The sequence below is a fragment of the Colletotrichum fioriniae genome, assembly GCF_027942845.1.
Source record: "Colletotrichum fioriniae strain IMI 355084 chromosome Unknown scaffold_1, whole genome shotgun sequence".
NCBI classification, from domain to species: Eukaryota; Fungi; Ascomycota; class Sordariomycetes; order Glomerellales; family Glomerellaceae; genus Colletotrichum; species Colletotrichum fioriniae.
In genome coordinates this window covers 1946303-1968695 of record NW_027076837.1, presented here as the reverse complement: position 1 = coordinate 1968695, position 22393 = coordinate 1946303, and the positions used below count along the sequence as shown (strand labels likewise).

At 53.0% G+C, this 22393-nt stretch overlaps 7 protein-coding genes across 7 annotated transcripts; 6 read left to right on the top strand and 1 right to left on the bottom strand.

Moving 5' to 3' along the window:
- Positions 1–972: 972 nt before the first annotated feature.
- On the top strand, positions 973–3676 carry N0V96_000518 (uncharacterized protein; the record flags this gene model as incomplete). Its single annotated transcript, XM_053193388.1, has 6 exons — positions 973–1056; positions 1350–1441; positions 1587–2294; positions 2347–2608; positions 2658–3195; positions 3249–3676. The coding sequence occupies 6 exons, from the start codon at positions 973–975 to the stop codon at positions 3674–3676; spliced, it is 2112 nt and encodes a 703-aa protein (XP_053049105.1).
- Positions 3677–3958: 282 nt separating this feature from the next.
- Positions 3959–4870, top strand: N0V96_000517 (uncharacterized protein; the record flags this gene model as incomplete). The annotated part of the gene is made up of 2 exons (XM_053193389.2): positions 3959–3965; positions 4287–4870. The coding sequence occupies 2 exons, from the start codon at positions 3959–3961 to the stop codon at positions 4868–4870; spliced, it is 591 nt and encodes a 196-aa protein (XP_053049106.2).
- Positions 4871–7001: 2131 nt separating this feature from the next.
- LYS21 (homocitrate synthase lys21) lies at positions 7002–8874 on the top strand (the record flags this gene model as incomplete). Its single annotated transcript, XM_053193390.1, has 8 exons — positions 7002–7101; positions 7165–7190; positions 7266–7338; positions 7396–7604; positions 7658–8008; positions 8067–8133; positions 8190–8447; positions 8501–8874. The coding sequence occupies 8 exons, from the start codon at positions 7002–7004 to the stop codon at positions 8872–8874; spliced, it is 1458 nt and encodes a 485-aa protein (XP_053049107.1).
- Positions 8875–9615: 741 nt separating this feature from the next.
- Positions 9616–10278, top strand: N0V96_000515 (uncharacterized protein; the record flags this gene model as incomplete). The annotated part of the gene is made up of 1 exon (XM_053193391.1): positions 9616–10278. One exon carries the CDS (start codon positions 9616–9618, stop codon positions 10276–10278), a length of 663 nt encoding a protein of 220 aa, XP_053049108.1.
- A 698-nt stretch (positions 10279–10976) lies between these two features.
- THG1 (tRNA-His guanylyltransferase) lies at positions 10977–12209 on the bottom strand (the record flags this gene model as incomplete). The annotated part of the gene is made up of 7 exons (XM_053193392.1): positions 10977–11195; positions 11273–11377; positions 11435–11523; positions 11581–11753; positions 11810–11986; positions 12046–12135; positions 12196–12209. 7 exons carry the CDS (start codon positions 12207–12209, stop codon positions 10977–10979), a joined length of 867 nt encoding a protein of 288 aa, XP_053049109.1.
- Positions 12210–13013: 804 nt separating this feature from the next.
- SWD1 (chromatin binding protein) lies at positions 13014–14498 on the top strand (the record flags this gene model as incomplete). Its single annotated transcript, XM_053193393.1, has 2 exons — positions 13014–13390; positions 13445–14498. 2 exons carry the CDS (start codon positions 13014–13016, stop codon positions 14496–14498), a joined length of 1431 nt encoding a protein of 476 aa, XP_053049110.1.
- A 1090-nt stretch (positions 14499–15588) lies between these two features.
- RPO21 (DNA-directed RNA polymerase II core subunit rpo21) lies at positions 15589–20956 on the top strand (the record flags this gene model as incomplete). The annotated part of the gene is made up of 3 exons (XM_065755959.1): positions 15589–15945; positions 16008–20852; positions 20906–20956. The coding sequence occupies 3 exons, from the start codon at positions 15589–15591 to the stop codon at positions 20954–20956; spliced, it is 5253 nt and encodes a 1750-aa protein (XP_065615199.1).
- Positions 20957–22393: the final 1437 nt, after the last annotated feature.

The following is a 22393-nucleotide window of genomic DNA, read 5'->3' as shown; positions in this document are numbered from 1 at the left end:
GCCCCAGGTCTGGTCTGGCCTAGTCTGGAAGAAGTACTCGAGTGCTGTGGTACTGCATTATCCTATGTCTTACATAATTTCGAAGACATTCAAATCTACTTTGTACTCGGGATGCTGTGCTGCTATACATACAATCCAGCCTGAGCTGATTTCACTGCAATTTTGAGAGTTCCCCTCCACTGACCAGATACTTCCATCTGAGAATAAGCACAGTCCATGCCACGGGCGGTGAAACTTTTGCAGTTCCCAACGGCGTCAACAGGCCCCAGTCTATTCCTGCCACCTGGCAGCAGTACCGCCAGCTGATGATTGGGAATTCGCCTTGAGAAAAAGGCATCCACGCACCTTGTACTGGGTTCCTGAGGCACAAGGTGGCAGGAAGTCGCCGACGGAGATACTTCGTCCTCGTACCTTCTCCTTCGGGGTGCTCCTGCTGTTCAGTGGCCAGCGCAAAAGGTCAATACCACCATCCCGAAATTCCCAGAGGAAATCCCCCTAGCATCCCCAACCTTGAAAGACTTGCCTACTCACCACCTGCCAACTGCACCTTCGCGCGAAAGCTCATCGCGCCAGAAAAAAATAATCCCACTTCAAGTGTCTGGGCTTTTTCGCTATCTCAGATCTCTAGCTACCCCCATCTCGAAAAAACGTGGGGAGAGCTGCATCACTTCCGGGGACCTGCCTAGGTACCTTCCACAGTTCGGTCTGCGCTACGTACCTGACCTTACCTTCTGTCTACAGTCCTGTCTGCCAACAACCTTGCCCTGAACCTGCCTTCCTTACCCGCTCCGTCTCCATCTCCAACCCGACGCGTCTCTGCAATCCGGTCGCAATTGCAGCATCACCACCACCTCACCCATACAAAGGCTGCCACCTGCCGTTACCCATTGCAGGTACAATACAGCAGACAGCTCTTTCTTACTTTTTCAGCAAAGAGCGCATGCGTCCGCGACCATTGTCCTCACCTTTTTGATGGACAACAAGCGGAGATCATCCGCCGTCAATGGCGCGAATGAAGCAGACGAACGCGCTGCAAAGCGCCAGAGGCTGACTGAGGTGAGCTCTCACTGTCCTTCATACCCCCAATTGCACCCCTCGCCTGTCGACAGAAGCTTTTTATGCTTGTGTCGCCCTTCACAGGGCTTCACGAGGAATCTGACTTGCGATCCATTGGTCCCGGAACGAATGGCATTGACCTGGGCGTCCTTTGGACTGCACAGCCCTCTATCGTGCCCATTTCCGCCCATCTCCCGAATTTTTCAGACCCTCTCGGCACAATTTCTCTCCTCTGAACTCCTAGACACTACGGCTCTTCAAGTAAATAGCTAATATTTCTTTCTCCCTCGCAGAAATATGATCTCAGCAAGGGCGAGACAGTCGAGTCGACTACTGAGCATGGCCTATTCTTCCTCGAGCAAATCCGCCGAACTCAGGACAAGAAGTGAGTCTGCCTACCTACTTATCTTACCTATGTCATAGGTCAAGTCGATTTCCACTATTGCTCGATGTGTCATGGACTTTAATTGCAGTGGTGTCATTTGCAAATCAGATCCAGGCGTCGTGTGCTAATTTTCCGACTCTCCTAGTGGTCGCAAGGTCGCAGTCTATTTCGAGAAGCTGATGCCGAGAGAGGGCAACGCCGAATACTATAAGAAAACGAGGATGCCGATTTCGCTTTCGATAATCGAAAGAAAGCTCAAGAATGGCGATTTCTCGACCCTCACCGAACTCGAGAGCTACTTTAAGCGCATGGTCTCCAACGCGAAGGATTACTACACGAGGAGCACTCCCCAGTTTGACGACGCTGAGAGAGTTCGCAAAGCTCTGAGCAACTTCATGACCAAGACCAACCCTGCTTATGCTAGAGGCGGCTATACCGCAGTTCCGACCGTTCTGCCTGCCCATCGCGTGGACGAAGCCGAAGACGACGACATAGAGAAGCCGCAGGGAGCCGCTGAATTCGCTGAGGAACAGGATGATGCCGAGGAAGATGATGAGGAAGAGGGAGAAGAAGCTGAAGCAGACGAAGAGGACGGAGAGGAAGATGACGATGCGGAGGGCGAGGAGGACGATGATGAGGGAAGCCAGAACTCCAAGCCGACTATCCTTATCCGCCGCAGAGGACCGGGTAGATCGTCATCGTCCAGGGCCGTGACATCTCGCAAATCGAATGCTCGAACTGCCACGCCTAGTCGACCTGACTATGATTACGAGGGCGTCTCGTACAAGGGCCTCAACTTCCAGGCAGCTCAAGAGAAGATTGTGGAGGAAATGATTCGAAAGAAAGAAGCCGGGTGAGTGACCTTTTCTCTTCATTGCTATGGAGCATGCTAACACGCCGTCTAGCGAGGACGAGGCTTACTTTGAACCCTTCATCAACCTTCCTCCGCGGGCCTTGAAAGATTATTACAGAGTCGTCAAGGATCCCATGTCGCTTAGAAAACTTCAGAAGATCACGAAGGGCGTTCGAGGTCGCAACGAGGCCACTGGCACTACCGACTTGAAGAGTTGGGCGGCATTCGAAGAGACAGCCAGCTTGCTCTGGGATAACGCCAAGTACTACAACGAAGAAGGAAGCGAAATCTATGAACTGGCGCGAGAACTTCAGGTATATCTCACCTTAACGACTACAAGATCAACTTCTGACTCGGTTGCAGGAATTCTTCGCCGACGAAATCAAAAAGGCCAAGGCAGTTGTGCCAGAGCCTTCACAGCCCAAGATCAAGCTTAAGGTCCAGCAGTCAGCTACTGAGCAGCCGTCTACATCCAAGAAGATCACCATCCATGTTGGAGGCAAGAGTGATTCCGCGGACTCGCCCGCCCCCACAGTGCCCCAGACAGCCGGAGCCATCGTCAGTGATCAAGCGCCACTTGGCAATGGTACCGCTCGCCAGGGTGGACTACCAGCTGCTTCCGCTGCGATGGACAGACTACGAAGCACATCGGCCGCATCCCCGAGCCCCTCTGTCGCGAACAACATCAAGCGCGAGGACGCAGCACGACCTTCTCCTGCAGTGACGCCCGGTCAACCCAGCACGCCTTCTGCTTTTCCGCCGCCTGCGGGCCAGACAACAAACCTATCCAGCGCGACGTTCCAACCGATTGGAATCGTGCAGCCTCAGCCGCAGGCGAATGCCATCCCACAGCCGCCTCCAAAGCCTCTATGGGATCAGCAGTTCCGTGCGCCTGGCAAGGGTACGTATAGTGCGAAGAGATTAAAATGACTATATCACTAACCAAGCTCCCAGGCGCTGCCGATGCACTCATCACCAATCTGACTATCCAGGCTCATCCGATGATCAACATCGGAAGTCGCTTCAACATGAGCTTAAACCCCCTCGAAAGAGAGTGCAAACAGTCTGTCACCGTTCATGTCCCTGCCACCCAGCTGAGACTCCAGGTCATCGCGACTTTGCCGATGTTCCTTGAGAAGGAAGGACGTCAGTGGCGATTGTGGGTGCAGGTCAACCGGTCTACTGTACAGCAATCTCATCCCATTCAGGGCCAGATGCTCCCCGTCAACGCTAGAGTCTTTGACGTTCAGCTCCAGGCTGGAATGGTCAACGAAATCGACGTCTCCGTCGCGGCCGCTCTGCCTAAGGGACAAAAGCTGCCGAATGGAGCCGATTTCGAGGTGGAGACAATGACACTGCTTGCCAACGTGCACCGGAACTAGGAGTCTTCCGATACCACTAGTCAAGCTATTCCGTCTGACGGCTATTCAGGCGTCCAAAACATCTACGGAAACGAGGCGGACGTTCAGCCTATCAATCAAGTGCGCTATGAGAATCATCAGGCGCATGAGGGTGTTCCCGCTCTTACTCTACTGCCTCCAATTACCTTGCGAGACGTCTGGGATCAAGCTGAACTTAGAAACGCGACAGCTGCCTCCGCGGCGAACCCACTCGGGTTTCGGGAGTACATCACGAACGAAAGATTGACCACCTTCTATCCACCTATGCTCAGTTGGCCTGAAGACGATGACTTATCGCCGCATGTGCCTGCAGCGTTGGCTCCGGTGACAACTCCCGCAACGACTCCCAACTATGGAAACCACGATCATCTAGCGGCTTCGCCTCAGGATGGATCTCATTTATTTCCCCGCTTACAGAGGCTGATGTCTGAGGAGGTAGAGCATCTGCCCCTTCTGAGTGACTCGATGCAGCCCCGGTCTTCCAGAGATCTTCAGCCCATGGATCATGCCGCCTTCCAGGCATCCATAGCGTCAACACCAACTAGAGAGGCTCATACTGCAGAGACTTGCGTGAGACCGCAACCCTACACAGCCCCCGAGTTGGCATTCTTACGTCACAATACTCGGCCAAACGCGGGCTTTGGCCAGCGTCCACAGGCAACACAACAGCCCCCTGGTGCGCAAGCTGCCGATGGATTCTATGGTCATTTACCGCACCAACTTCGCCTTGTCAATTCTGGATTGCCAGGCCAAAACATGCGACTGCAACTTCAGCAGGAGCAGATTGCCTGGGAGAATGACCGGCGGGCTCGAGAGCATTTCCAGTCTCAGGTGCATCTTCAGTACCAGCAGTCCCCGTATCGTTCTCAGCAGCGCTCCGGGATGAAACTCAAGCAGGAGGATGCTCAGATGCCTATTCAGGGTGCTCAGAACGCGGTGATCAACAACCAGGTGGGCAAGGTCATCAAACAGGAGGCCCAGACGTTGGGAGATCTTGAGGGCCAGCATTATGTACGAAAGTACGTGGCAGTGACTCGAGAGGACTACGGTTACATGGGCTACTACTCGACCACTGAGATGATGGCCATCAGGCAGCGCGAGAGAGTCGCTGGTCCTCAGCCCAAGAGACCGGCGCTGAATGGCGACCCGGATGGTGAGTACGTCTGGTCTATTTGATAGCCAAGCCGTGCCTTCTTACGGGACCATATCCATTTCGCTTCAAGCGGCGACATGTTCTTGGTGGATATCTAAGCACTTGCTGGGGTGATACGGGTTTTCTGGTTCTCGTGGGTTTCACTTTCTGGGATGGACTTGTGCGCTTTTCGCGTGCCTCGGACCCGTCTGGGTACTATTTCTCGATTCTGGGCTTGGAATGGCTTTGCAGCCGCCATAGTATCGCCGTGGGACCCCCGATGTAGAGTAAATCGCTATCATTAGATAGGAAATGAGCTTATATACACACCAAGTTGTATGCCCAAAAACAGTGAAACCGAGGCATGGATAACTTTTGTCGTGGTCACCGAGTGGCCTTTGATGTGTGAGCCTAACTCAACTGTCCCAACTCGTTAAGAAGGGATACAATAAGGAATTAATTCACCTTGAGCGTAACCATGAAACATTAGAGAGGTTTCTCTAGGTCATGAAACCTAGTCAAGGTGCGGCTGCAAATGAGCAGTGACTCACTGTTAATACCTTTGTTCTTTTACAGTTATAACGGCAGCAGATTTCTTCCAGATGCGAGCCTGCGGAGACAGCAGAAGAAATAATTTGAAATACCTATACCTTTCCAATCCGTACGGATATCGCAAGGACTCTGGGAGTCATACTTGCATGACGTCGTCTGGGGATCCGTTATTGAAGTGTGGACCCTTGTGGGAAAACTGGAGCAGTGTCTACCCCAGCACCTAGCAACCGGCAGCCAGATGGTGTCTTGGAGGATGTCGGTAATGCGGGCGGGGGCCCGTCGGAGGATCCGACAAAGCGACCTAACCATAATATGGCCTCGCGGTCCTGGGGTTCGACGATGACCTCGAGTGCCTAGCTAATCCCCTCGCATTTTCATGGCTGGTCCGATTTGTTCAACGAGCACGAAGATGGGCAGTTCCTCACATCATCATTGTTTTCTGAAGAGAGACCCAGCTGGGGTTAGAATTAAGCATGGCAAGTTGCATCACTAGCACAGGCCGGGCTGGCGGCAATTGGTCTGATGTTTAATGCGTGGTAGCTGGTTGGCGCGAGGCACGCTCGGCTCTTGGGCGTGCTGCTCGTGAACCCACGAGGAGGACCGCGCAGCCGGGCCAACTCTGTCAAACTTCGTCCCAGTTGTTGCCTTTGATGCTTAGCACCTTTCAAATTCGTGGGGAAGAGTCAATTGAAGCTCCCAATGGCAGTTCGGTCAGGTCATGACCTCCGACGGCACCATTGCGACAGAGCAACTCTGCTCTTTGCATTGCTGCAGGAGGTCGGCGCTCCGCCCAGGTAGCTGACCTTGCAGCTTCCAGGAACCTTGTCGACGGGTAGGCCAGGCCCCTCTCGCCGCTCACAAATCAGCCAACAATGGCTGCAGAGACATCATCTTGGGGGGCATGATCCGACGAGGAGGACGAAAGGCGGTGTCTTCTCACGCAGGGCCATCATTGCTGCAGGACCATCAGCAGGTGGCAGGACTGCGCGGTAGGATGGCACAGAAACGGACACGGACCATGAACCCAGGCAAGCTGCAGCATGTGGAATTACCGCGTGAGGTTTAGCGCGGACCTCCAAGTGGGAGATCGATCTTCCGATAACGGGGGGCTGATTGGCCTACGAGACGTGTGGAGAGGTGTACCGCCAATGGGAGAGGTTGAATGCAGCCCACTTCAGGTGGCATCTAGCGGGGTACCGACAGGACAGACGTAACGACCGGCCCTTGGAAAATGTTGATTAAGAGTCAATGGCACAGTGCTGCAGCGCGGTCGGGGATGTGCCATGAGCGGGGCTAAAGAGTGGGAAAAATTCTTTTTTTCCGCCCATTGACTGGCTGACCTTGGGAACAGCGAACGCCGTCCTCGGTCATCACTGGCCATCCCGCCCAATCCACACCTTGTTGCGTACCGCCTCGCCTCGCCCGGTGCTATTTTTTTTTTTACTTCCAGTTTTTCCTTACATATACTCTTGGCCTACCGTCCGTCTTCCCCGTCCTACTTTGAACTGTGACTCAACTTGCTCAAACCTCCGTCTATAAATCCCACCATTATCCCGAGCTTCGACCTACTCATCCTTGATCAATTCACTCTAGTACACGACATACGGTGCATGAACATACAAAATGTGCCCTACTCCTGACGTCCCGGCCTCCAATGGCCACGCCAATGGCACCAATGGCCATGCGAACGGCAATGGCGCTGCCAACGGCACCAACAAGGCTGGTAAGTATCGCAGCCTCTTGCGCGGTATCATTGTCAATCGATGACTGACTTTGATGCGTCTAGACCACCCCGGGTTCACTGCCATTCCTGTAAGAACCATCAATCGCCTCCGAAAATCGCTTCCGCGGTACCGGTGACGAACTGTTCTGACCTCGACGATATAGACCAAGCAGAAGCACAGCAACCCCTACCAGCCGGTTGGCGACTTCCTCAGCAACGTTGACCGATACAAGATTAGTGCGTTCTGCCAACCCGGCTTCTTTTGAGTCACCCCCACTGACGTGTGACGTATAGTTGAGTCCACCCTGAGAGAGGGCGAGCAGTTCGCCAACGCCTTCTTCGACACCGAGACCAAGATCAAGATTGCCAAGGCCCTCGACGACTTTGGTGTCGACTACATTGAGCTTACCTCGCCCGCTGCCTCTGAGCAGTCCCGCAAGGATTGCGAGGCCATCTGCAAGCTCGGCCTCAAGTCCAAGATCTTGACTCACGTCCGCTGCCACGTAAGTCCCCTGTGTCGGCACGCTTAAACCACGCAAAAACTAACATTGCGCAGATGGACGATGCCCGCCTCGCCGTCGAGACCGGTGTTGACGGTGTCGATGTCGTCATCGGCACCTCTTCATACCTCCGCGAGCACTCCCACGGCAAGGACATGACCTACATCATCAACACCGCCATCGAGGTTATTCAGTTCGTCAAGTCCAAGGGCCTCGAGATTCGTTTCTCATCCGAGGACTCCTTCCGTTCCGACCTCGTCGACCTTCTCTCCGTCTACAGCGCCGTCGACAAGGTTGGTGTTCACAGAGTTGGTATTGCCGACACCGTTGGCTGCGCCAGCCCCAGACAAGTCTACGACCTCGTCCGCACCCTGAGAGGTGTCGTCAGCTGCGATATCGAGACTCACGTAAGTCATCTTCCAATCGAGCGAGCACGGCGCACACTTGATACTTACACCTGAATAGTTCCACAACGATACTGGATGCGCCATTGCCAACGCCTACTGCGCGCTTGAGGCCGGTGCCACCCACAGTGAGTCCGATACTTGATAGCTTGGTGCTTCGCACACACTGACGTTTTACTTCCAGTCGACACCTCCGTCATCGGTATCGGTGAGCGCAACGGAATCACTCCCCTCGGTGGTTTGATGGCTCGCATGATCGTCGCCGCCCCCGACTACACCAAGTCCAAGTACAAGCTACACAAGCTCAAGGAGCTTGAGGACCTCGTCGCCGAGGCCGTCGAGATCAACATTCCTTTCAACAACTACATCACCGGTTTCTGTGCCTTCACCCACAAGGCCGGTATCCACGCCAAGGCCATCCTTAACAACCCCAGCACATACGGTAAATTCATTGGGACAGATTCGTACCCGTGCACGCGGCTAATTCATGTACAGAAATCATCAACCCCGCCGATTTCGGTATGAGCAGATACGTCCACTTCGCATCAAGATTGACTGGCTGGAACGCTATCAAGTCGCGTGTGGAGCAACTTGGTCTCACCATGACCGATGCTCAGGTCAAGGTTGTCACTCAGAAGATCAAGGCCCTGGCAGACGTCAGGCCGATTGCCATTGATGACGCCGATTCCATCATCCGTACTTTCCACTTGAACATCACAGAGGGTGAGGAGAAGCCACTGTTGCCCAACTTGACCGCTGAGGAGCAGGCCAAGTTCGAGAAGGCGGAGAGAGAGCTTGCTGGCGAGCCTGAGAAGCGTGCTTTGGATGAGGCCGCCGCGGAGCCCGCGGCTAAGAAGGTTAAGGCGTAATTTTTTTTTTTTCACATTTCCGGGATGCATATGGGACACCAAAAAATGGGGCATCTGCTTGTACAATCATAGAGGGGAGAGCTACAAAAGTGTTTAGTTCAGATACCTCATCAACGAAGAAACGTTCAAAGTCGAAACGGTATTACACAATTGGATCGCTTAGCTCTCAAGCGCCAGTGTTTTTTTTTGGATCTGTCGACGGCACCACCGACATTTTCTACAGTTTCAGGGATAGCGACCAAAGTTTAACACGTTGATCAATCTTCAGTCATATGAAGGGACTGTTGATTGGAGCATGAACTAAGTACAACTCTAAGATGGCTCCATGTTTGCGGCCATCAAGGCAAGACATGAAATGCTCAATTGTCGGCTGGGTCGCCCGCTGTTGATGCCGGTGGGTCTGGGTTCCACTGCTGGAGGCTAAGATAAGATAAGATAAGAGCGGCAGAACAGAAAAATTCCAGTTTACCGACCACTTTTTGACCGAGTACCTCGTCGCAATCCTCCCTCTATTTGCAGGCGCTCATCGAGAATCCTCAGCCATGAACTCGCCCCCCATGCGCTCATGACACCTTTGAGCCTACCGACATATTAACCCCCAATTACTTCTCTCTACATCCGGTCGCGAACCTAAGAAATCGAAAAAGTCTCCCACCCAAAACGATCAAAAGACACACAGACACAACAACCCCCTCCAAAACTCCCACAACCGACGAGAAAGAGAAAGGGAAAAGAAAAAAGATGGACGCGCGCGCGCTCCTCCAATCGCAAGGATGGCGCGGAAGCGGCCACTCCCTCCACGCGACAGACGACCGCATCGGCCTCGCGAAGCCGCTCCTCCTGAACCGCAAAGACAACACAAAAGGTCTGGGCACGAAAGCACACTTCACGAGCGACACGTGGTGGATGAACGCCTTTGACGAGCAGCTGCAAGGGTTGGATACCTCGAAACCGGGGCAGGTTACGCAGACGGTGACGGCGGGTCGGCTGAACCAGATTGAAAAGGTGTCGGGGGGGAAGTGGATGCTGTATGCGAGTTTCGTCAAGGGCGGGTTCCTGGAGGGGACGATTGAGGGGTTGGAGAGGAAGAAGGAGGAGGAGGTGGAGGAGAGGGTTAGGGAGGTTACTGGGGCTGTTGCGCCTCAGAGTTGGGGTACGAGTATTGAGAACATGACGACGACGAAAAGAGAGGTGGATGGGAAGGGGAAGAAGGCGGAGACGAAGGAAGAGAGGAGGGCGAGGAAGGCTGCCAAGGCGGCGAGGAAGACGGCGAGAGAGGCGAGGAGGGTTGATCGGGCTGCGAAGAAGGTCTTGAAGGAAGAGAAGAGGGCGCGGAGGGAGGTCAAGAAGGTCAAGAGGGAAGCGAGGAAAGCGGAAAAGGCGAAGAAGGGGGTGTCTGGGTGATGTTTGTGGGCTGAGTTGAGGATTGGTTCCTGAACCGAAAAGGTCCGGCAAACGTGGAGGACATGCCCCAGCACGCTCCGGCAAGCCAAAGACCAGATCCCGTCGCCGTGCCTACTTTTTTCTCGAGGAGCGAGGGGCTGGCTGTGCGGCGCCGACGTTGATGAGCATGAGCCGCCGGCTTCACGGCTTCGTGCGAGGGACGGGGGCGGTGGAAAGATGATTCTGTCAATACCAGGGGGACTACGTTATCATATGGCGCAAGGTATATCCAAAAAGCATTGATTCATAGATAGAAGATAAAGGTCACGCTGTCCAGCTAGGACGTCAGAGCGAACGGGGCTCTATTGCAGTCACAGGCTGCCACTTCGACGATAATAGATTAAACGATGTAAGGCTTGATCATCGACCAGAATTCGCGATGTTCTTGTTCTCTTCAGTTTGGCCTCGGCCTCGGCCTTCTAAAGTGATCCATAGCCTATTTCCCTGTGAAGAGTCGGAAGGCATAGAACTAGATATGATATCTCCCTGTGGGTAGCGTTATCTCATGCCTGCCATCCTCTTTTCCTTCTCTATGCTGTCTGCCCGTCTCTGCGGATCCAGACCTGTCCGCGTCCCTCCCACGACTGGTATACTGGAGAGGGTCTCGGACACAGACGACGTTGGAATCGAAATTCCTCAACCAGGAGACCTAAGAGCATTCAAGGCTCCTTGGGGGTCTTCCCTGGCTTGTTGGAAAGTAGCCACGGCCTCCTGTCCCAGAAGTCATCCTTGATGATGTCGAGGTGCTCAATGACGACGCGGGCCTTGGTGCGCTTCTTCTTATCCTTTTCTGCTTGCGTCTTGCTCTGCTGGACAGGCTCCGCGAGCGCATCTGCCGCTTGCGCGGCGTTGTGCGTACCCGGTTCAACGAGCTCGTACTATAAAAGGGTCGTCTTAGTAAGGGAAACTCCGCGTCTCGGGCATTCTGCCAATGAGACAACTTGGAATGACTTACGTCTCGGAAGACTACACTGCCTTTTTTGTTGATCTCGGGTTCATTATTGTAGTTGATCTTAAATTTTGAGAAGAGGATCTCGTTCTTGTCTCCGGATACGGTGCCCTTATGGAGTAGTTAGATTGTGTTTGCATGAATATCCCTAAGTCAATGAGATCTCACTGCCAGGAGTTTCTCTGCCTCTCTGTTGTCTAGGCCACCCAATTGAATGAGAGCCCAGAAGGTTGTGTTGTAGAGGTTGTTGATATGGCCTTTTACTAGGTTAGTCTCCTAAGATGTACGGAAGAATACGTTGATAAAGCACTCACAGTCGACTTGTCGCCAGCTCATGTAGTCCCTCAGGTTTGACACGGTAGGATAGCACACTGCTCTCCCGTCAAAGCTCGGCAGAGGCGAGGTGAGCGGGGTATCTGGGAAATACTGCGACCATAAGTGCACGTAGTTGGCCGTGAACGTGGACACGACTGTGCTTGAGATCTTGCTAAACAATTTCAGCTAATGAGTTGTGAGTGATTCACGAGGGGACGGATCGCTTACCTGGCTCTCCTCTCAAAAAGGGTACATGATTTGTGAAACACGAAGCTGTACTCGTCGCTGACACCGTAGGCGATGGTGATGTCTGGGAGCTCAGTAACAACAACCCTGGCTGCGGCGTTCATGAGGTCTATGGCCCTCTTGTCGTTGGGCTTTTCAAAGCCATACTTTGCACATAACCTATGTGGTGTCAGGCAACAACTTTGGAGGTAGATTTACCCTTGATCCTGTTGACTTACTTGGTGAAACCTCGCCCGTCTATGCGGACGACGATCCAAGTGTTTGGCAAGAGAAAGTCGGGCTGCTCGAAGCTCTTGACGTATTCAAATCTGGAGAAGTAGTCAGACCCAAATTCAATAGGGAGGTCCAAACTGTACATGGGCTCTTACTTGGAGTTCGCCATTGTGAAGATGGGGAAGAACTAACCATCTGAGGTCTACTGCAAGGCAGTGTTGGAGACGAACTTCAGACAGCCCAGCAGACGGGATGGCGGGGGAGGGGTTGTTCTGCCGCTGCTTCAGCGGGGCCTAAATCTGAGCTGAAATGTATGCAAGGATCAGGGGTGTGGAAAGACAGTAGTTCCCTTTATGCTTCCCATCATGTATTTCACCATAGACAAGCTGTATCACATTTTTCTACTTCAATTTTCTGCTAATTTGGAAGAAAAAAAAGAAAAAGGCAAATGTAACCTCCCCACTGTGCTAAAATGGAGAAAGTAGAAAGAATATGGTAAATAGACGTTTCTGTCCTCCAGTCCTCTCTTGATCTTGCCCTCTGCATCGAAGAAAGATTGTTAAATGTGAGGCGCATTCGGCGACTAAGAAAAAGACTCAGTAGCCAAGTAAATTTCAATCTTCAGCGGCAACTCTCTCTTTGTTGAACTTTAGTCATTTGATTATACCCAAAACACTTTTGTCTGAAATTCCCTTTCAAGATGGCATAGGCAAAAGGCCTGGAGAGGTTCTGGAGGTACTTCATACCAGAGGTACTCCTTTGGCAGGCAACGCTGTGGGGCCTGATCCCTGGAGCGCTTCAGCCTTGCAGGCGCAAGAAAGGCAGTCGCATGTGCACGGCTGCACTCCAATAATTATTCTGCGAAACAAGCCCATTTCAAACTTGCGATCTGCACCATCATACCCCCCAATCCACAGCACGCAAAGCTCGTCCAGATCGCCAGCTTGCGGAAGCAGCTAGGCCTCCCGCGATCATGAACTTCCTTCTCAGTAATGAAGAGAATGAGGCCATCGCCGCGGTCGAGGCCATTAACGCGATCAACAACACGAACACCATCCGGTCTGGACATTCAACATGCCTACGATTCAACCGATCGGGTGACCTCTTGGCCTCTGGTAGGGTGGACGGCACAGTGGTCATCTGGGATATCGAAACAATGGGTGTAGCGAGGAAGATGCGCGGCCACCACAGAAGCATCACCTCGCTGAGTTGGTCAAGGTGCGGTCGGTACCTGCTGTCAGCGTGCCAAGGATGGAAGGCTGTCTTATGGGATCTGAAAGATGGCAAACGGTATCGCGAGGTCCGTTTCCGGGCTCCGGCATACATCGCGGAGCTTAATCCCTTCAATCAGTGAGTTGAATAGCCCGTTTATCCGAGAAGCTGAGAGTTTGCTAACTTAGCAAGTCACCAGTTTGTGGCCTCGATTTTCGAGGATCACCCAATCCTTGTCGATGTGACAGACGTGACCGATGTCAAATACCCCCTTAGCTCGGCACCGAAACGCCCCGATATCGACGGTGAACCTACCGAGAAACAATTGAAAGACGACGCGAAACAGATGACCACCGTCACGATATTCACCTCTACGGGAGAGCATATTCTGGCGGGAACCAACAAGGGATGGATCAACGTTATCGACGCGAAGACCCGGAAGACGATATACTCAGAAAAGCCATGCAGCGGTGTTATTACAACATTACGCCTGAACAACTCGGGAAGGGTTCTGCTGATCAATGCCCAAGACCGCATAGTCAGAACCTTTCATATTCCGAATTTAGCAGCTGAGGATCTCGATCTCGATACGATACACTTCACAGAAGAACACAAATTCTCCGACCAAGTTAACCGGTTGTCATGGAATCACGTCACATTCAGTTCGGCCTCCGAGTACGTCGCAGCATCAACGTACAATAACCACGAAATATACGTCTGGGACAGAGGCATGGGCAGCACAGGCCTGATCAGAATCCTGGATGGCCCCAAGGAAGAGCAAGGCGTTGTGGAATGGCACCCGGATCGACCCTTCATTGCAACGTGCGGCCTTGAGACGGGAAGAATATATATTTGGTCCGTCATACCCGAGCAGAAGTGGTCCAGACTTGCGCCCGACTTTGCACAGGTCGAGGAGAACCAGGAGTACGAGGAACTGGAGGACGAATTCGATATATACGGACAGGAGGAGCTGCAAAAGAGACGCTTGGACGCTGAAGATGAGGAAGTGGACGTCGTTACTTCGACGGTCATCAATGGGCACATTAGTGATGCTGGGGCATTCCGTATGCCAATACTCTTCGACCTCGGAGAGAGCGACAGCGAGGAAGAGTTCGTTGCGGTATCTACCGGTACCATGCGGAGAAGGAGTCCGGGTGCGGACGGCGAGATACCGGACAGCGAGGTCGTGGAGGATAAGATGACCTCTCGAAAGGGCAGGATTGGTGGTAAAGGTCGGAGAAGATAGAAAACAATACCCCGAGTCGTTGATGATTTCTACGTTAACAGGCTTCTAATGAACTAAAGTTGAAGCGTGGACATTAAAAACGCGTGACATGGCGTTGGATCGCGTCGCCATGGGACGAGCTTCGTTGGTGAGCGGACCCTTGCTCGGACTTTAGCGCGATGGGGCTTGCTGTGATGTAAACCAGAACCATCCAGGACTCCAAAAGCTCTCGAAGCTGGGTGGCTGCTTAATAATGACGAAACTTCGACAGCCATTGGGGAGAAATGCTAGACAAAGCGAGGGAGTCGAGTCTCGAAAGTTCTCAGCCATCAAGTCTTGTCAACGCCAATTTCATCTTTACCGCTGCAAAGGTTCCGCAGGAATTCTTGACTCATCGGCGTGATGCAGGCTTGCAGGACTTTTCCCTCTCGCACAGTGAGCGATTCATTATGGAAATGTACATAGAAGAACGAAGAATATGGAGTACCCAGTACTTAAGTCCGACGGCGATTGCTCCTCCTGTTTCACGACTTTTGTGGGTACCTTCGACCTCGGGCACGCGTATCCAGCCTGAGGAAGGTAAAGGAGGGTGATTGCCAAATCCGGCTAGCGTACTTCCGCCGGCTGCGCCAGCCGCCTGGAGGCAAGATTTGTTTCTGACCTCGCTCCTCATTCTCGCCTCCACGGTCTTCACTTCTACAACTCCGTCAATCCACGTATCGACAATCACCACGCGCGTCGGAAATCGCGCCCCTGGACCGCACATTCATTTCCGATACGATACACGACTCGATACGATCGCGATATTTTTTCGATTCTTCGATACACTTACGGTGGCGGCGATTGGGAGGATCAGTGGAACCTTCTCCTGGGCCGCTGGCCGGGGACTGGCGTAGTCAAGAGCGCCATCGATAGACGACCTTGTCCGATTTTTCCATCTCGAAAAGCGTTTTGCGCGATAGATTCTCGCTTTCCGACTTTTTTGCGCCTCGTTTGCGACATTTCCGGGTCGCGTAACGGCTATCGGCGACTTCTGCCTGTTTTCCGACACTATACCTCGTGAATTCCCGTCGACACATTCTTTCCCAACGACATTGAAAACACCATCAAAATGGCGAACCTTTACTTCACGCACTCGAGTGCGCCGATCAAAACGGTCGAGGAGATTCAGTTTGGCCTCATGGCCCCTGAGGAGATCAAGAACATGAGTGTCTGTCACTGTGTCTACCCCGAGACCATGGACGAGACGCGGACAAAGCCTCGCGACGGCGGTTTGAACGATCCTCTCCTCGGGTCTATCGATCGTCAATTCAAGTGCAAGACCTGCAATCAGGCGATGGGTGAATGTCCTGGACATTTCGGCCACATCGAGCTGGCGAAGCCCGTCTACCATCCTGGCTTTATCAAGAAAGTCAAGAAGGTTTTGGAGATTGTCTGCCATAATTGCAGCAAGGTCTTGGCCGACAGAGTTAGTCTACTCTAGATGTCTGACAGCCGCCTTGACTTGATTTTGCTAACCTGGCTTCTCAGAGCGATCCTGAATTTCTCCAAGCTGTGAACACGAGAGACCCCAAGGTTCGCTTCAACCGAATTTGGAACATTTGCAAGAAGAAGACTCGTTGCGAAAACGAGGTCAAGGAGCAGAAGCCCGACGATGGAGAGTACGGCCTGAACATGAAGCAGGCTCCCGTCAACCACGGCGGCTGTGGAAACATCCAGCCCAGGGTACGGCATAAGGCTCTGCAGCTCATTGCAAAGTACGAGGCTCAAGGTGAAGACGGCGTGAAGAAGAAGGAGGAGCCCCCAATTACTCCAGAGATGGCCCACAACATCTTGCGTCGCATCAGTGACGACGACCTGAGAGATATGGGCCTCAACCTCGAGTACGCTCGCCCAGAGTGGATGATTGTGACCGTTCTTCCCGTTCCGCCCCCGCCTGTCCGTCCCAGTATTTCTATGGACGGAACCGGTCAGGGACTCAGAAACGAAGACGATTTGACCTACAAACTCGGTGATATCATCCGCGCCAACAGCAACGTCAAGCAGGCCATTCGCGAAGGCTCGCCTGCTCATATTGCGCAAGATTTCGAGCAACTTTTGCAGTACCATGTGGCTACGTACATGGACAACGACATCGCCGGTCAACCTCGTGCGCTGCAAAAGAGTGGTCGTCCCGTCAAGGCTATTCGTGCACGTCTCAAGGGCAAGGAGGGTCGTCTTCGTGGCAATTTGATGGGAAAGCGTGTCGACTTTTCGGCACGTACTGTCATTACCGGTGATGCCAACTTGTCTCTTGACGAGGTTGGTGTTCCTCGCAGTATCGCAAGAACTCTTACGTACCCGGAGACCGTCACTCCGTACAACATCGGCAGGCTTCACGAGCTTGTTCAAAACGGACCCAACGAGCATCCAGGAGCCAAGTATGTCATTCGCTCTGACGGTACAAGAATTGATTTGCGCCATCATCGCAGAGCTGGACAAATTTCTCTGGAATACGGCTGGAAGGTCGAGCGTCATTTGATTACGGGCGATTATATCATTTTCAACCGTCAGCCATCTCTGCACAAGGAGTCCATGATGGGTCACAGAGTCCGCGTCATGCCCTACTCAACTTTCCGTCTAAACTTGTCCGTCACCTCTCCCTACAACGCCGATTTCGACGGTGACGAGATGAACCTTCACGTCCCCCAAAGTGAAGAGACGAGAGCTGAAGTCAAGGAGCTGTGCTTGGTCCCCATCAACATCGTTTCCCCGCAAAGAAACGGTCCTCTGATGGGTATTGTGCAGGACACTCTTGCTGGTGCCTACAAGCTGTGTCGTCGTGATGTGTTCCTTACCAAGGAGCAGGTCATGAACATCATGCTGTGGGTTCCCAACTGGGATGGCAACATTCCCCAACCCGCCATCATTCGGCCCAGACCAAGGTGGACTGGTAAGCAGATCATGAGCATGGCAGTTCCCAACATTGTCAGCTTGCACAGCGCCCCTGATTCGAAGGAGGAGAACCCCCTGAAGGACGAGGGCCTCCTGATTCAGTCAGGACAGATCATGTACGGTCTGCTTTCCAAGAAGAACATCGGTGCTGCCAGTGGTGGTATCGTCCACATTGTCTACAATGAGCATGGACCTCAAGCAGCCATGAAGTTCCTGGTTGGTGTCCAGCAAACAGTTAACTACTGGCTGCTACACAACGGCTTCAGTATCGGTATCGGTGACACGATTCCCGACAAGATCACCATTGAGAAGGTCCAGATCCACATTGACGAGCACAAGGCCGAGGTCGAGGAGTTCACAAGACAAGCTACTGCTAACGAGCTGGAGCCTCTGCCCGGTATGAACATTCGTGAGACCTTCGAGAGCAAGGTTTCGAAGGCCCTGAACACCGCTCGTGATAAGGCCGGTACCACTACACAGAAGAGTTTGAAGGATTTGAACAATGCAGTCACCATGGCATCGTCCGGTTCCAAGGGTTCATCGATCAACATTTCCCAGATGACTGCCCTGGTCGGACAACAAATCGTCGAAGGAAAGCGCATTCCTTTCGGCTTCAAATACCGCACCTTGCCGCATTTCACAAAGGACGACTACTCACCCGAGGCACGTGGTTTCGTCGAGAACTCGTATCTCCGTGGTCTCACACCTAGCGAGTTCTTCTTCCACGCCATGGCTGGTAGAGAAGGTTTGATCGATACCGCGGTCAAGACAGCCGAGACCGGTTACATCCAGCGTCGTCTTGTCAAGGCGCTCGAGGACGTCAGTGCCAAGTACGATGGTACCGTCAGAAACTCTTTGGGTGATATCCTACAGTTTCTGTACGGTGAGGATGGTCTCGACGCCATCTACATCGAGAAGCAGCGTATGGATCACCTCAACATGTCACACAAGAAGTTCGCCGACCGATTCCGCCTGGACGTCATGGACGAGAACAGGCCGGAAGAGCTTGAGTGGCTTGAGTACGGCAATGAGATGGCAGGCGACCCAGCCGTTCAGCAGCTCCTGGATGAAGAGTTCGATGCTTTGCTCTCTGATCGCAAGCAAGTTCGTGAGATCAATTTCAAGAGGAAGGATGATGAGTCGATGCAGTTGCCCTTGAACTTGATTCGTCTTATGGAGACCGCCAAGAAGCTCTTTGCTGTTGAAGATTTCCAGCGAAGCGACTTGCGACCTCAAGATGTCATTCCCAAAGTACAGCAGATGCTCAACAGAATGACCATCGTCCGTGGCAAGGATGACATCTCCAAGGAGGCTGATTACAGCGCCACGATTCTCTTCAAGGCGCAGATCCGCTCTCGACTCGCGTTCAAGCGCATTGCTTGCCAGCAGCGCCTCAACAAGATGGCTTTCGAGCACGTCTTGGGAGAGCTTGAAGCCCGCTGGGACCGAGCGTTTGTCAGTCCTGGTGAGATGGTCGGTGTCATTGCGGCCCAGTCTATCGGTGAGCCTGCTACTCAGATGACACTGAACACTTTCCATTTCGCTGGTGTCTCGTCCAAGAACGTCACTCTCGGTGTCCCTCGTCTCAAGGAAATTCTCAACTTGGCCCAGAACATCAAGACTCCTTCCATGGTTGTCTATCTGAGTGGCGAGGACAACGCCAGTCAAGAAGCTGCGAAGCAACTTCGAAGCACGGTTGAGCACACGACCTTGCGCTCCGTCACAGCTGTCACCGAGATCTACTACGACCCGGAGATCACTTCGACCAACATTCCCGATGATCTTGATATGGTTGAGTCTTACTACCTTATCCCCGATGAGTCACATGACAAGACGGAAGACCAATCTAGATGGCTGCTTCGTCTTACTCTGGACCGCCAAAAGCTTCTTGACAAGGAGTTGACTGTCGAGGACGTTGCTAGGCGCATCAAGGAGGAGTACCCCAACGATCTTGCTGTCATCTTCAGTGATAACAACGCTGAAGAGCAAATCATTCGTATTCGTCCCATGCATGCGGGCAATGACAAGGACGAAGATGGTGAGAAGAAGATTGAGGACGATGTCATGTTGAAGAGGCTTGAGACTCATTTGCTCGACACTCTCTCCCTTCGTGGTGTCAAGGGCATCGAGAGAGCCTTCTTGAACAAGGAGGTTAAGCTCATCGAAACCGAGGATGGTGCCCTGCTGGCTGCGAAGGCCGACGAGCGCTGCTCAGAGTGGTACTTGGATACCTCTGGAACAGCTCTGCGCCAGGTCTTGGCAGTTGATGGCGTTGATTCCAACCGCACGTACACCAACCACTTGTGGCAGGTTGTCGAAGTCTTCGGTATCGAGGGTGCGAGAGCGGCTCTCATCCGTGAGTTGACTCAGGTGCTTGCCTTTGACGGTTCCTACGTCAACCACAGACATCTTGCTCTTCTCTGTGACGTGATGACATACAGAGGTACCATCTCTGCCGTCACTCGTCACGGTATCAACAGAGCTGACACCGGTGCTCTGATGCGTTGTTCTTTCGAGGAGACTGTGGAGATTCTTCTCGAGGCTGCAGCCGTCGGTGAGTTGGACGACTGCCGTGGAATATCCGAGAACGTTATGCTTGGTCAGATGGCCCCCATGGGAACTGGTCACTTTGACGTTCTCCTTGACCCCAAGATGCTGGAGACCGTCATTAGCGACAACTCGCGCATGGGTCTCATGCCTGGCATGCCGGTCAAGGGTGGCGAGGCTGGCGGTGCTGCCACACCTTACGATTCTGGATCTCCCATGGCGGATTCTGGCTACATGTCTCTCAGCTCGCCCGCCGCCGGCAACTTCTCCCCCATTGTTGGTGCTGGTTCCGATTCTCCCACTGGTTTTGGTACCGAGTACGGTGGTGGTGGATTTGGTGGCATGAGTGTCAACCCCTACTCCGCCAGTCCTGGACGACCGACGAGCCCTTTCAGTACTTCCCCAACGTCGCCTTTCAGCAGCGGCTATGGCGGATACTCGCCGTCATCTCCCAACGCCGGCTACTCACCCACATCACCGCTCATCGACGGTGCCGCCGGGCGTTACGGAGCTACCTCGCCGCAGTTCAGTCCCTCGTCGCCCTCTTTCTCGCCAACATCGCCCATGCTCCGGCCCACCAGCCCTGCAAGCCCCAACTACAGCCCGACATCACCAAGCTACTCGCCGGCATCACCCTCTTCGCCCAGGCACTACTCCCCGACATCGCCTGCGCAGTATGCTTCACCCACTTCCCCGAGCTACTCGCCAGCCAGTCCCAACTACAGCCCTGCATCCCCCAACCTTCATGGGGCTGGTCCCACGTCACCGTCGTACTCTCCAGCGTCGCCGACGTGGTCTCCTACTTCACCGGCTCAGTATTCGCCTACGAGCCCGAGTTTCCAACAGACTCCAGGAGCCCAGCAGTCTCCGACCAGCCCCAGCTATTCGCCTACTGTAAGCTATTCTTCTGTTGACTGATTTTTCGAGCAAGTTTTAACATAATATAGTCTCCCTCTTGGTCTCCCCGGACACCTGGACCCGGCGGCTCTGGCAACTAGTAGTGCGTCGAGTTACGAAGAAGCATCCAATCGCGTCCTCGGTTCGCCACTATCCTTCACTTTCCTAATATGCCGACTAATGATTCTACGGCTTAACTGGTTCTGGTCGATTGGAATATCGCATCTCATTACAGACGCAGGCTGTCACTGAGATTTTGCCTCTTTTTTTTCTCTCTCTTCTCGCGTGGAGGATAAGGAATATTGCATTTATAGAAGTGCTTTCAGAGACAATCAACATCACACAAAGCAAGATTGCTGCACGCAAAGACGATAGAGGGGCCAGACTTGGGGAGAAGCAAGGACAGCAACCATACCCTCATACACAAAAACAACATCCATCCAAAAAAAAAACTTTATCACTCAAAAGAAGCAAAAAGGGCTTGCGGTGAATTATGTAAAAAGCTGATTTTTGTACAATAAGGCGATTAAGGGGTGTAAGAGCAAGGGGGGGCGGTTGGGGACTGGCACGACGGGAAACCAAGGAAAGGGGGTTGACTCCTGGTGGCTTGATTTGTGGAAGACGGAAGAGAGCGAAGAAGCAATGCAATACCTGGGAACCCCTTTTCTTGAGAGGATGAAGAACACACAGAAAACCACAGATTGGAATTATCTCGCGATGAGAGGGGGGGATGATTAGTCCCTTGTTTCCTATTCTATCTTTCCGCAGATTGAACCACCTCATGAAATTGGACCAGACTGATATCACAAGAGGATGGCCGCCTCGCGGGCTTGGTTCGTGACTTGTTGGTGCACAACGTACATTGCAGTCATGAGATTGTGAGACACTGTCGTCGTCACCTCGATGCTTGTGATTGTGTTCCTCGACTTGTTCGTTCACGAAGTGATGCTGCTGTTGCCTGTGCCTGCCTAGTTCTGCCTGCTTTCCGACCCTGCTGCCGCTGCGGCGCTGCCCTTCCCACTCACGGATGCTCCAGGTTCCGACAGAACACCCCCATCTTCAAGGAACCCCATGACCCGGAGATGCTGCGCACTTACATCCATCACAGAGTTGTCATGGCTGAGTAAAGAAAAAAAAGAAAGGTAGGGTGTGGATTCCCCGAAAGAGCACGGATGGGGAAGATTGGCATCCCAGGGCAAGACAGGCAGCAAAAAAAAAACAGAAAATAAAAGAGGGTGTGAGGCTAAAGAGGAGCCCAACCCGGCCGGGTCTGGATCTGCACCTTGTCATCATTTCACGACCTAATTGTTCCCTTTGGGCCTTTGGAGAAGGACCGGGATCGTCATGTAGGATGTTGGTCGGCCGGTCGATCGACCCTGTACTTACTGCCTCTTTTTAATTTCACACTTTCTCGATAAGTTTCTAGGCACGGGCAAGGAAAAGAGGCAGATGGGGGGGTTTAGAGGGGGGACGGAATAAAAGGTTACACGTCACATCACGAGATCACTGGCACCAAGACATAATGGGAAAAGCTCGCT